The sequence below is a fragment of the Podarcis vaucheri genome (genome assembly GCF_965113315.1).
Source record: "Podarcis vaucheri genome assembly, chromosome: 1".
NCBI classification, from domain to species: domain Eukaryota; kingdom Metazoa; phylum Chordata; class Lepidosauria; order Squamata; family Lacertidae; genus Podarcis; species Podarcis vaucheri.
Window position 1 is genome coordinate 11,420,498 of NC_138759.1, and position 14,528 is coordinate 11,435,025.

The 14,528-nt window shown below is 46.2% G+C and overlaps 1 protein-coding gene across 1 annotated transcript in view; it reads left to right on the top strand.

Annotated features, from left to right (window-relative positions):
* MTHFD1 (methylenetetrahydrofolate dehydrogenase, cyclohydrolase and formyltetrahydrofolate synthetase 1) overlaps nucleotides 1–14,528 on the top strand; it is a 72,501-nt gene that overhangs the window by 18,184 nt on the left and 39,789 nt on the right. Inside the window, exons 9-14 of the mRNA XM_082216968.1 lie at nucleotides 7,252–7,379; nucleotides 9,786–9,883; nucleotides 11,099–11,272; nucleotides 12,142–12,278; nucleotides 13,088–13,134; nucleotides 14,373–14,480. Of these exons, the coding sequence (XP_082073094.1) occupies nucleotides 7,252–7,379; nucleotides 9,786–9,883; nucleotides 11,099–11,272; nucleotides 12,142–12,278; nucleotides 13,088–13,134; nucleotides 14,373–14,480 (692 nt within the window). The remainder of the gene's footprint in view (nucleotides 1–7,251; nucleotides 7,380–9,785; nucleotides 9,884–11,098; nucleotides 11,273–12,141; nucleotides 12,279–13,087; nucleotides 13,135–14,372; nucleotides 14,481–14,528) is intronic.

The following is a 14,528-nucleotide window of genomic DNA, read 5'->3' on the forward strand; positions in this document are numbered from 1 at the left end:
CAGTATAAAAACCTTCCATATTGATACTCATAAAACTGCACTACAGGAAAAAAACAAAAAAGCGGCTTCTGGAAAACAAAAACATGAGAGGAGCCTGCAGGATCAGGCCAACGTCCCGTCTAGTCTTACAGTGGCCAGCCAGATGTCTGTGGGAAATCAGCAAGAGCGATCTCCCCTCCTGTGGTTTCCAGCAACTGGTATCATAGAGTTGGAAGGGACCCTGAGGATCATCCAGTCTAACCCCCCCCCCCCGCATTGCAGGAATATGCATCTGTCCCTTACAGGGATCGAACCTGCAACCTTGCCATTATCTGCACCGCACTCTTACCAGTTGAGCTATCTGCTACGGCCTCAAACTGTGGAGCCAGCACACAGTAGCTGTTGAGAGCCTTCTCCTCGGTGGAATTTGTCTAATCCTCCTTTAAAGAAATGCAATTTGGTGGTTATCGCTGCCTCTTACAGGAGAAAATTCCATATTTTTAAGTGCTATCATGATAGCCTCTTACTCACCTTTTCTCTTAAAAGTCCCGAATGTTGTGACCTTCCCTCACAGCCCCTTGATTCGAAACAAAATAAAATAAAATCCTTCCAGTAGCACCTTAGAGACCAACCAAGTTTGTTATTGGTATGAGCTTTCGTGTGCATGCACACTTCTTCCGGTACACTGAAACAGGTGGTGGGAATGGGTGATTGGCTGATAGGTGTGGTAAACCTGTTGACGACTGCAATTGGTCTTACAGGAAAAAGCAAGGGGTGAGATGGCTAAAAATAGCTTTATCATGTATAATGAGATAATCTAATGTCTCTATTCAGATCAGATTTCTCCATGGTTTTAAGTTTGGTAGTAAGTTGCAATTCAGCAACTTCTCTTTCCAGTCTATTTCTGAAATTATTTTGTAATAAGACAGCTACTTTGAGATGTTGTATAGAATGTCCTGGGAGATTGAAGTGTTCTCCTATTGGTTTCTCTCTCTTGGGGTTCCTGATATCAGATTAATGTCGCATTTATCCTTTGGCGTAGGGTTTGGCCTGTTTGTCCAATATAGAGAGCTGAAGGGCACTGAAAGCTCATACCAACAACAAACATCTCTAAGGTGCTACTGGAAGGAATTTTTTTATTTTGTTTCAACCACGACAGACCAACATGGCTACCTACCTGTAACTATCCTGCATCCTGATCAAATTTGCAAATGACACCAAACTGGGAGGGGTGGCTAACCCCCCCAGAGGACAGGATCACACTTCAAAACGACCTTGACAGATTAGAGAACTGGGCCAAAACAAACAAGATTAATTTTAACAGGGAGAAATGTAAAGTATTGCACTTGGGCAAAAAAAATGAGAGGCACAAATACAAGATGGGGGACACCTGGCTTGAGAGCAGTACATGGAAAAGGATCTAGGAGTCTTGGTTGACCACAAACTTGACATGAGCCAACAGTGTGACGCGGCAGCTAAAAAAGCCAATGCAATTCTGGGCTGCATCAATAGGAGTATAGCATCTAGATCAAGGGAAGTAATAGTGCCACTGTATTCTGCTCTGGTCAGACCTCACCTGGAGTACTGTGTCCAGTTCTGGGCACCACAATTCAAGAAGGACACTGACAAACTGGAACGTGTCCAGAGGAGGGCAACCAAAATGGTCCAAGGCCTGGAAACGATGCCTTATGAGGAACGGCTAAGGGAGCTGGGCATGTTTAGCCTGGAGAAGAGGAGGTTAAGGGGTGATATGATAGCCATGTTCAAATATATAAAAGGATGTCACATAGAGGAGGGAGAAAGGTTGTTTTCCGCTGCTCCAGAGAAGCGGACACGGAGCAATGGATCCAAACTACAAGAAAGAAGATTCCACCTAAACATTAGGAAGAACTTCCTGACAGTAAGAGCTGTTCGGCAGTGGAATTTGCTGCCAAGGAGTGTGGTGGAGTCTCCTACTTTGGAGGTCTTTAAGCAGAGGCTTGACAACCATATGTCAGGAGTGCTCTGATGGTGTTTCCTGCTTGGCAGGGGGTTGGACTCGATGGCCCTTGTGGTCTCTTCCAACTCTATGATTCTATGATTCTATCCCCTTGATTGTTTTGGTTGCCCTTTCCTGGACGTTTTTCCAACTCTGCAATACCCTTTCTGAGGTGAGGAAAGCCAGACCTGCACATGGTATTCCAAAGACAGCTGTGTAATGGCATCAGGAGTTTTATTTTCCTTTCCTAATGCTCCCTAGCATGGATTTCACCAGTTTTCACAGCTCAGAAAGCTGAGAAGAAGTGACCGCTAAGTCTAGGAAGTCTTCAAGGTCAGCACAGCTTGGGGGGGCAAGAGACTTCCTCTGTTGGGGAGGAAGGGGAAGGGAGCTGGGCAGGATCCTGGCAACCAGAAATTGGGAGATGGCATCCAAAGCCCGAAATCTTGCACCCTCCCCCATCCCTCCCATAACAAAGCAGTTTCCATACTCCATTGGGTTGACAAGCGACTTCAGCAAGCTGTGATTGTCACCATGTTAAATAAAATTATGGAGTCATAGGAGTGCTTTTTTTTTAAAAGAAAAAAACCCCACTTTCCATTAGGTAATTGCAATAAATCACTTATAAAAACAGGCTTCATGGAAGCACAGTTAAGTGGGAGGATAGCAACAGCCTGACAGGTGTGACTAATCCTCTTATTTAAGAACCTGAGAGTTAGATTCTTAAGCGCAAGGTGCGGGCGGGGAAGAGAAATGCAGCAAAGAAGTGTTTCTAAAGAAGCAATCTATGCCAGCCAGACTCTGGTTCATTAACTGAGTTCTTAGAGCTGTCAACAAAGAGCAGGGCAGAAAAATCTTGGTCTCTGGGTCCAAGCAGGGATAAGTGAGAGGTGTACGTCCTCCGTTTTGCATCACTTCGCAGGCCAGGTATCTAGAGAAAGGGCTGCCCCCTTGCAAACTGGTCAGTGTACCTTCCAAACAAGGTGGGGGGTGATTTTCCAGCATGGTCGCCCCATGAGCAACCTTCTTGTGCATGTGGGCAAGGGTGGAGGAAAAACTGGGATGGGGCAATGGATTTGGCTCTCACTTGGAGCATTCCCTCCGTGCAAAATCCAGGGGTGCACATGCTCCTTTCTCCACACACACCCCAAACTACCAAGGCAAACCGGCGCAGTCCAGGGACCTATCCCAGCGACACAAAGGCACTTGAGTGAAAGGTGGGTACAGGGGGCTGTGCTGTGGGGCAGGCGGGGAAGTTCAGAAGCTGCCTTTCCACCAGGTCAGACCACTGGCGCCTCTTGCTCTGTGACCCTTCAGGGTCTCATGTAGGGAGATGCTCTGGGGCCCAAGTTTTATGAATTAACAGAGGAACCAGTGTTTCTCAAACTTGGGTCACCAGCTGTTGTTGGACTACAGTTCCCAGCATCCCTGAAAAAGAAGAAGAAGAAGAGTTTGGATTTGATATCCCGCTTTATCACTACCCTAAAGGTAAAGGGACCCCTGACCATTAGGTCCAGTGGCGGACGACTCTGGGGTTGCGGCACTCATCTCGCTTTATTGGCCGAGGGAGCCAGCGTACAGCTTCCGGGTCATGTGGCCAGCATGACAAAGCCGCTTCTGGCGAACCAGAGCAGCGCACGGAAATGCCATTTACCTTCCCGCCGGAGCGGTACCTATTTATCTACTTGCACTTCGAACTGCTAGGTTGGCAGGAGCTGGGACTGAGCAATGGGAGCTCACCCCATCACAGGGATTCAAACCACCGACCTTCTGATTGGCAAGTCCTAGGCTCTGTGGTTTAATCCACAGCGCCACCCGCGTCCCTCACTACCCTAAGGAGTCTCAAAGCGGCCAACAATCTCGTTTCCCTTCCTCCCCCACAACAAACACAGTTAAAGCCATGGTTTTCCCAGTAGTGATGTATGGAAGTGAGAGCTGGACCATAAAGAAGGCTGATCGCCGAAGAATTGATGCTTTTGAATTCTGGTGCTGGAAGAGACTCTTGAGAGTCCCATGGACTGCAAGAAGATCAAACACATCCATTCTTAAGGAAAATAGCCCTGGGTGCTCACTGGGAGAACAGATCCTGAAGCTGAGGCTCCAATACTTTGGCCATCTCATGAGAAGAGAAGACTCCCTGGAAAAGCCCCTGATGTTGGGAAAGATGGAGGGCACAAGGAGAAGGGGACGACAGAGGACAAGATGGTTGGACAGTGTTCTCATAGCTACAAACATGAGTCTGACCAAACTGTGGGAGGCAGTGGAAGACAGAAATGCCTGGTGTGCTCTGGTCCATGGGGTCACGAAGAGTCGGACACGACTAAACGACAACAACACACACACAGCGTATATTCAACACAAAAAACAGTGAGAATTTGTTGTTGACAAAGGACAGCTGGACATTTTAAGGGCCCCATTACCTTCAGTAGCTTAGGGCCTCATTAAACCTAAATCTGGCCCTGATTGCATGGGGTTGGACTAGATGACCCTCAGGTCCCTTCTGTATATGATACTGTATAGTCAACCTTTAATACAGGGTTGGGGAACCTCAAACCCTCTAGGCCTGGCCCCTGGGAGTCTCCCCAAGCCATGCACCTCTTGAATGCAGGGGAAGAGGTTGAGAGGAGGTAAAGTGGACAAGCGCCGACTTCTGCATGTGGGATATAATTCTCAGAGACATTGAGAGCATTTGCAGGCCTGGGAGCTGTTGGATGGAGGCTCCGTCTCTGCCCTGGACATCAGTTTGACGGCGGCTGCTATGGAGACGCAGGCAGCTGATCTGAAAGTTCAAAAGGGGAGACAATAATTTAATGATCTTGAGAATAATTGCCCTTGTTCTTCAGGTTAATATTGAGGTAGGGATATAAAACAGCCCAATTTCAGGATCAAAGTCATTAATTTTTTTTAAGGATATATTGAAATAGAATCTTATTGGATGGAATGGGCTACCTGGAGCTGGTATCGAATTAGGCATGAAGCTTAAATTCTTTATTTTTGAAATGTGGGTATAATTACATAAAAGGATAATGTGCTCTAAAGATCCCTGCTGCATAAGCTGAAGTCCAGAGCAGCCGTTGCTAACATGGCGGCTTACAGATGTTTAGGACAAAAAACTCCCATCGCAGCTAGCTGGGGCTGATGGGAATTTTAGGCTGAAACGCCTGAGGGATGCCTGGCTCCAGGGAAGGTTCTGGAAGGTGAGATGGTGTGAAAAGCGCTGACGATTCCACCGATCCCTTTCCCCAAGAAATGACTGCCAACATGGAGTGTGACAGATGTGTTTTGTTTTTTAACCTGATTTTTTTTTGAAAGTTTTCAACGTACCATACACTAAAAACCAAACTAATCTAAATAAAAATAGAGAAGAAAACAAAACAAAAAAGACAGAGAGAAAATAGAGAAGGGCGGAAGTGAAAGAGAGAGAATAATAACATACAGAGCCCTCTATCAAGGTAGATCTTAACCCTTTTGCTGTTGTTTAGTTGTGTCCGACTCTTCGTGACCCCATGGACCAGAGCACACCAGGCACTCCTGTTTTCCACTGCCTCCCTCAGTTTGGCCAAGCTCATGCTGGTAGCTTCGAGAACACTGTCCAACCATCTCATCCTCTGTCGTCCCTTCTCCTTGTGCCCTCCATCTTTCCCAACATCAGGGTCTTTTCCGGGGGTCTTCTCTTCTCATGAAGTGGCCATCCTACACAAAAGCAAGTGGACCCTCCCAACTCTTACCTGGGGAGCTGCCCAGAGTGACATGGGCAACCCAGTCAGATGGGTGGGGTACAAACATCATCATCAGCATCATCCTCCAGAACGAATTAAATACTTAAACTGAGGTACCACTGTATTCCAGATTCCAAACTTGTTATACGTTTCTCTTTAAAATTTGACTTTCTTGCCTTTCCCTCCATGAGTTCATGAACTCATACCAATTACTTACTGCGTTTTAATAAACATTTCGCCTAAGACATGTTATTCTATTTCATATATTATCAATCTCCTACCGCTGCCCGTATTTCAAATCCTGCTTGCGATTTCATCTGATTATAACATTTTTTCAGATATCCCCAAAAGGGCTTCTGTGAATACCCTGTGGTGTTGGTTTCTTATTTTTGCTGTTAGTTCCGCCAGCTCTGCATAATTCATTAGCTTTGAAATCCATTCTTCTTTGGTTGGTGTTTTCTTTCCAGATTTTCACGTGCAAGATAATGGCATTCATAAACAAGTTAATTTTTTATTCTTTCTGTTGTGTTGCCTCTTAGCTCACCTTGTACATGATCTTGTATCTAAATAGTGCTATAGAAAGCCATAGAATGTGTTATGCATTTATATGCCACTTTTCCTCCAAGGAGCTCACAGCGGGGTATGTGGATTTCCCCATCTCCATTTTATCTTCACAACACCCCTGTGAGAGGTTGCGTCTGGCCCAAAGTCACCCAGTGAGCTCCATGGCTGAGTGGAGGATTTGAACCCAGGTCTCGCAGACCCTAATCCCAACACTCTTAACTGCTACTCTGCACTGGTTCTCTGAAACAGTGCAGAGTAGCAGTTAGGATGTTGGACACTTCAATGTCATTGAGCTGTGCCCTCTGTATTAGCTGGCCACAAGCGCTTGCAATTTGACTGAATGGGTTTTTTAAAAAAAAGAAAAGAAAGGAAAAGATTTGGCTAAGGCAGCTCTGGCTCCATGGCATTAATGCAGGATTATTCTTCATTCCCACCCCCTCGCCCTGCAAATCCCAAGCTATCTTGCTGCCTTGCAAAGTCTTAAGAAAAGCATCAGCCACTTATAAAAATGGTACACGCAGGAGTTTTTGAGCAAACCTTGCTCTTTGATAAAAAAAAAAATTCCTTTCTCCTGTTTGTATTTTTATATACACGTCCTCCTGAGTGGTTAACAAATTAAAATCTGCAAAACACAAATCTGGTCTGCGCAGAAACGATTGCTGCTGCTGCAGCTGCACTATGGGCAGAGCTGAACGGCGAACTAGCATAAAGACGCAAGGAGCAGCGTGAACACAGATAAAAACAGCACTAAAACCCAGGGAGTGGGGAAATCCTAAAGGGGAGTCTTTCTGGGTGAGCTGTGCAGTTCACCAGCTTAACAGCACAGCAGTTATTAGTGAAACCTGAAAGAGGAGGAGAAACAGAGTGGTCTGGTGTGTTGCCTTAGCGCTGCCAAGAGATTATGCTTGTGTGTTTCTGCCATTGCAAAGATGTTCCCAGGCCTTTTCCCTGCTTATTCTTTGTATTGCTCTGATGCGCACCCTCCCCTTATCTCTCTCTCTCACACACAAGACAGTACAAGGGCAAGTGGGAAAAGGGTCGTTGGCGATGTGGCCTACAGCGCAGCCAAGGAGAAGGCAGGTTACATCACCCCGGTCCCTGGAGGTGTCGGGCCAATGACGGTTGCCATGCTGATGCAGGTGTGTGCCCTTGGTTCGCGGAGAGAGCGCACTGCTTGTACCTGTGGGAGGCGCATGGGCTGCATTGCTCTCCCACAACCCCACACTCAAAACTCTTGCTTTCCCCCCAGAGCAGCTGCACATTATGTACGGGGGGAGGGGGAGGAATGGTTGTGGGTGCTCTAGGGTGTTCTGTGTGTGTGTGTTTTTGTCCCACCTTTTGGCGTGAGCATAAATTGCAGAGGTGAGGGTGCAGCTGCTACCTATGAATGCATGCTTGTAAATGTTAAATAATGGGATAATAATAATAATAATAATAATAATAATAATAATAATTTATTATTTATACCCCGCCCATCTGGCTGGGCTTCCCCAGCCACTCTGGGCGGCTTCCCAAAAAATATTAAAATAATGTAATACATCAAACATTAAAAGCTTCCCTAAACAGGGCTGCCTTCGTTCTATTTGACTTTAGGAGACATCAGAAGGCAGCTCTGTATAAGGAAGTTTTTAATGTTTGATGTTTTGTTGTGTTTGTCATATTTTGTTGGGAGCCGGCCAGAGTGGCTGGGGCAACCCAGTCAGATGGGCTGCGTGTTGTTGTTGTTGTTGTTGTTGTTGTTGTTGTTATTATTATTATTTGATGGGGCTGCATGTCTCCACTGTATGTCTGTGTTTTTCATCTGCCATTAGCCATGACGGCCCCCATATGTTAGTTGATTCTTAAAAAACTTGTTTGTGATAGTTTTGTAACATTGTAAGCTGCTTGTATGTCCATCTCTGTTGCATGAAGAGCTATATAAATTGCCGGAATAAATAGCAGCCTCCAGTATTTCTGATCACTGTGCCTCTAAATCAGGGGCAGATTGGAGTCTGTCATCTGTTATCCTTGACCATTGGACATGCTGGCTACAGACGACAGGAGTCCAATAGCATCTGAAGGGCCACAGGCTCTCAAAATATAAACCACGGTGATGATTTAACCTTTGTATTCTGGCTTTCTGCTGATGTAATCAGAGTGTCTGACAGCAGAGATCAGAAACGATAATCCTAAAATGCAGCAACTAATGCTGTAAACAGTTAGGGTCCTTTGTTTTATATCCTGCTTTTTTGCGGGGGGGGGGCATAATCTAAAATTGGCTTCAAGGGCAACAGAAATAATAATCGGCCTTCCCCCAAAACCTACCCAAGCAACCAGGTTGTAATGAAGATGTTAGAACGAGGCAGGGGATGGAGTTGTTGAGGCCGGGCTTCCTAGAGAGTGCATTCCATAACAGCAGTGCCACAACCAAAAAGGCCCTGCAGCTTGTACCCATCTGCGTAATAATAAGTGATGGAGGTTCTTGGTGCAGGACCTTAGGTCCTGGCTGAAGTCTTCATGAGGGATCTATGGAAAAGGGTAATCCTTTGGGCACCACCCAGGGGACCTAAATTCTGCACCAGAAATGCAAATTTGAAATGCAAATTTGCAGAATATGCATGATTTGAATCCCCGAGGAGTGGGAGACTGAGAGCTCTGTACTTATCTTTGGACATAAATGCTCTGTGCCCTTCCTCTGGTTTCAGCAGGCATAAGAATAATAAATAATAATAAATAATAAAATTTTATTTATACCCCACCCTTCCTGGTTCAGAAAACCGGGCTCAGGGCGGCTAACAACAAATTTAAAACACTTAATTAATGCAACAAAAAACAGCATAAAATACAGTATAAAACGCGAATAACAATAAATTCAGAATTCAAAAATCAATTTAGGGGGGAAATCCATCCAATAAACATTAGATGATCACCAGGGCTAGCTGGCTAAATTAGCCCTATTTGGGCCAGCGAGGAGACCAGGGGAGAATTAGTTGTGGGATCCCAGAGCGGGTAATCTTCGTAAAAGGGGGAGGGAAGGAAGGGGAATAAAAGATCAGGCTAAGTTCAGATTGAAAGCCAGGCAGAATAGCTCTGTCTTACAGGCCCTGCAGAAAGAAGTTAAATCCTGCAGGGCCCTGGTCTCATGGGACAGAGCATTCCACCAGGTCGGAGCCATCACTGAGAAGGCCCTGGCCCTGGTGGAGGATAGTCTTACTTCCTTAGGGCCCGGGACCTCTAAACTAAACTATTATTAATGGACCTTAAGAAAAGAGCCTGGTTGCAGAATCAGGCCACCGGTCCACCTAGTCCAGTATCCTGTTATCACAGTAGCCAGCCAGACTCCTATGGAAAGCCTGCAAGCAGGACTTGAGTGCAACTGCACTCTCCCTGACTCCCAGCAGGTCGTATTCAGAGGGAGAACACAGCAGTTGTGGCCAGTAGTCTTGCCAGGTGTGTGCTGGGCTCCTGTTCTGTCTTGCCTATGACATTATTGACTGACCTGCTGGAACGTTTTGTGTGATGGACCTTTCCTTGCTTCGCTTCTTTGTTTTTCAATACGAATTTAGAGCACTGTAGAAAGTGCGCAGCGGTTTCTGGAGAAATATCAGCCTGGCAAATGGAATATTCAGTATAACCAGCTGATCCCTAGAACGCCTGTTCCAAGGTAAGGAACATCTTATGGCTGGAAGGCCATTTATAGAGATTATTTCATTCTGGTTTTTGCCTGAATTTATATGGGGTGTGTGTGTTGGGGCATGGGATAGGGGGTGTTGTTTTTATTAAGTCTTTGTAGAGGTCCAGCATGTTCTCTCCACTACTCACAGCAAAATGGGGTGATAGAAACTTGGAACTGATGGAATATATTTCTGTGGTCTGCAAATGGGTGATGCAATTGATTTTTGTTGAATTTGCAGGGAACAGCTTTTTTATAATAATAATAAAATAATCTAGGTGGTTGTTGTTTTAAAACAAGGTCTACCTTCCCCCAATCTGGGTAAGATCATGTGGATCTTATTCTCAGGGTTGTGCATTTGAGCTCCACATTGAGCAGAGTAAAGGTAAAGGGGACCCCTGACCATTAGGTCCAGTCATGAACGACTCGGGGTTACGGCGCTCATCTCACTTTATTGGCCGAGGGAGCCGGCGTACAGCTTCTGGGTCATGTGGCCAGCATGACTAAGCCGCTTCTGGCAAAACCAGAGCAGCGCACGGAAATGCCGTTTACCTTCCCGCCGGAGCGGTACCTATTTATCTACTTGCACTTTGGCATGCTTTCGAACTGCTAGGGTGGCTAGGATGGCAGGGACCAAGCAACGGGAGCTCACCCCGACGCGGGGATTCAAACCACCAACCTTCTGATTGGCAAGTCCTAGGCTCTGTGGTTTAACCCACAGTGCCACCCACGTCCCTACATTGAGCAGAGAGAGCCTTGCAATTGCAGGGATGTGGTGGACCAGATGATCCTTGTATGATGCCTTCCAAGTGTGCAATTCTGTGGTTCTAGGAATATCTCCAGATGTTGTGGCTGGGACTGACAGGTGTTGCAGTTTTAAAACAGCTGGAGGGCACCCAAGATGAGAGCTCGCTCTGGTCCATCCTTCTCCTGCTAATTTTCCAGCTTGCTAGGAGCCTTTCTTTTAGGCGAGCACTCAGAAACATGACTCTCCCTCCATACACACACAACTGTAGTGGGGAGAGCCAGGGTGGTGGTGTGATTAAAGTAGTGGCTACAGCCCGGGAGGCCTGGGTTCGAATCCTCACTCGGCCATGAACTTCACTGGGCCAGCGATCTATAACTCAGCATTAAAGCAGCTTCCTATAGTCCTGCGTATCGTCTCTCTGTAGAACTCTTCCTCACTGCCCTCTTGTTGACTTTCAGCGACATCGAAGTATCCCGGTCCTGCTTCCCAAAGCCCATCGGCCAGCTGGCCAAGGAAATCGGTCTGCTCTCAGATGAGGTGCAACTCTACGGCCAGTGCAAGGCCAAGATTTCGCTGTCGGCGCTGAAGCGCCTGAAGGACCAGCCCGATGGCAGATACGTTGTCGTAACGGGGTAGGTTTCATGGCTCCGTTTCCTCTACTCTGGTCGGCTCGTAGCCGTTTTCAGTTGGGGACATTGGGGAGCAGGGAGCAGCTTGCCAGGTGGGGTGGAACCAGCCAGTGGCGTAACGTGGGTTCCCAGTGCCCGGGGCTGCTTAGAGCTGGGTGGGTGGGAGAGAGGGATGGAAACAGACAGAGTATGCATGCACATTCAGCTGCCTAATGGTGTCTGCGTCACTCAGGAGTATTGCAACCACAGTGATAAGAAAAGAAGAGTCATTCGCTGGAAGTGCATGTCGGGATCGGCCAAGCTGATAAAGCTCATCTTCCTTCGAGTCCTTCAGAATCACCCCCGACGAATAATTAACGACCTGAGCCTTTGATGAGGCCTCAGGCACTTTCCCCCATTCACATCCGTCTCCCTTCTCCTGTGAGACTTCCAACAGCCTGGAATGTCTCTGGAATGTAAACAGAGCCTTGTGACTCTAAGCAGCTGCTCAGTGGCAAAACAGAACTAACAGTGCACAGCTGTGTTGAGGCAGCTCTGGGTGCTGAAATTGTGCACCCCAAACAATTTTGTGCCCAGGGCAGCTGCCCCCATGGCCCCTCCCATGCTATGCCACTGGGTGGAGCCGCTGCACTGACTTCCCAGGAGGCAGGTGGTGGTTGTTTGCTGGGAGGGGCAGAGGCGAGGCAGCACGAGATCGGCATCGTGGCCGTCCTGTGATTTGCTGGAGCCCAAAGAGCTTGTCTTGAGCTTTGAATACCAGCGCTAAGGGTGCATGCGGGAGATCACCTTGTTCATAGCCTGTCGGCTTTGCTCGAAGGAAACGGGTGCATTTTCCCAACGCCTTGGGGTTGTTGTTTTTTTTTGCATTTCAGTATAACGCCCACACCCCTGGGAGAAGGGAAAAGCACCACAACAGTGGGACTGGTGCAGGCGCTGGGAGCATACCTTGGTCGGAATGCCTTTGCCTGCGTTCGGCAGCCTTCGCAAGGACCCACGTTTGGAATTAAAGGTACGTAAAGGTGGGCCGTGGGCCTGATCCAGCAGCCGCCTCTTATGTCCAGGGTGCACCTGGAGATGCTGGGGGGCAGGGTTAAACCTGGAATCTTCTGCATTCAAGGCAGATGCACTGCTACAAGCTACATCCTTTCCCAGAACATTACTGAAAATATCGTTTCCGGTACCAGTAATTTGGACTTGAAAGTTATGAGATAACACAAGACAACTTACAGATAAGCACACAATCTACTTTCATCTCTTGTAATCGGATGCAGGAGGTTTTCGGGCAAGCCTTTTTCTTGACACCCATCACTGCTCAGAGAAGTTTGTCAGTTTTAGAAGCCTGTGCATCCTCTTCGTAATCTAAAGATGCTCACACTTTTAAGAAATTTAAAGAATATCTAGCTAAATATTGTAATATAAGATAAATAGAAAATTATTGGAATTAATAAATAGGCTTAGGGATAGAGTAAGAATATGTGGTAGTAAATATTAAGCATTAGAATATTAATAAAAGAGAAGAGGTTAGTAAATGAAAGGAGTTAATATTATTAGAAATATGAATTTGGAGAACAGTTAAACAGGTGATATAATGAAATTCAGAGAGGGGATTTGAGGAAGTCAGTTATCAATGTAGTGAAAATTAGGGATTTGAAGTAATAGTTCTTTTTTGTGTTTTTTTCTCTTTTTCTCTGTTGTGTGTTTTGTAATGTTTTCTTTTTCTTTCTGTGATAAATGTGAAAATCAATAAAAAAATAAAATAAAGATGCTCATGCTTTTTGCAAGCACGGTCTGATGAATGGCATCCTTCCTTTTATACAGGTGGTGCGGCTGGAGGTGGATATTCTCAGGTTATTCCTATGGAGGAGGTAACTTGATTCCTTAATTTATGACAGCATCTGAGACAAAACGGCTGATGTGGGATTAGCTCAGTCAGTAGAGCACGAGACTCTTAATCTCAGGGTCGTGGGTTTGAGCCCCACATTGGGCGAAAGATTCCTGCAATTCAGGGGGTTGGAACTTTTTCTACGATACCCACTTCCCCGGACCTCTGGAAATTTTGCAGTGTGACATCAAGAGACGGCTCTTGTCTCTTACCTATCACAGAGCAATTTTCTAACCTCGCCTACAGGAGCATTGCTATTAATATTTCCCTCTTCAGATGATAGTCCTGTTTTTTGGGACTTGCTGGGCTTTAACAGAGGGTTTGAGGTTGTTGTTGAGGTCCTCTCCACCCCGATCCAATTTGTCTCCCCTTTTTTGTCATGGAAATTCTACTCAATATTGATCCAAGGTAGATTCCATTGTATATTTAGCAGAGTAAAAAACTTAAACTTGTTGCAGGATTCCCCAAAAAATAGACCAGAGGCAATTAATATTTCATCCAGCAGAGCTTTACTGCCACTGAAGGCAAATGAGCATAATGGTCACAAATCCAATACAATTAGGATTGGCACTGTCCATAAGAAATCCAGTTGCAGCACACTTAACTTAAACTTGCAATAACTTATAATAAGTCTAAATCTTTTGTTAATGAATCTTAACACTAAGCATACTATGTACAGTCATACTTCATGTTACATCCGCTTCATGTTATGTTATTTCAGGTTACATCCTGCGGCGACCTGGAAGCACCGGAAAGGGTTACTTCCAGGTTTCACCACTCGCGCATGCGCAGACGTGCAAAATGACGTCATGTGCAGAAGCGGCGAATTGCAACCCGTGCGTGCGCAGACGCGCCGCTGCAGGTTGCGCTCTTTTCATGTTGTGTACGGGCCTTCGGAATGGATCCCGTTCACAACCAGAGGTACCACTGTTCAGAACACCACACCAGAAGGAAAGAGAGATAGAAAGAGAAAGTGTGAAACCCAGGCTCCTTCTGGCCTATTTTTATAGTCAGCAATGACCTTGACTGAAAGAGATAACAGAACTAGTTTAAACTAGCTGCACTCAGCTTCTCTGAAGGAATAACCCAAACATCGTGAACCTTCTTTCACACAGAGAAGCTTCCAGAACCCTCTTGAATTAGAATAGGAAAGATCTCAACACATCAGATCAGTGCTTTCTGCACTAAGAAATGCAAACTGACATTTTCCGTCCTCTCTAGTTCAATCTCCACCTCACTGGCGACATCCACGCCATTACTGCAGCCAATAACCTGGTCGCTGCCGCTATTGATGCCCGCATCTTCCACGAGGCCACGCAGTCTGATCAGGTAACATGGTGCAATTTATCTTTTCCCCTGTTGTGTGTGTGTGTGTGT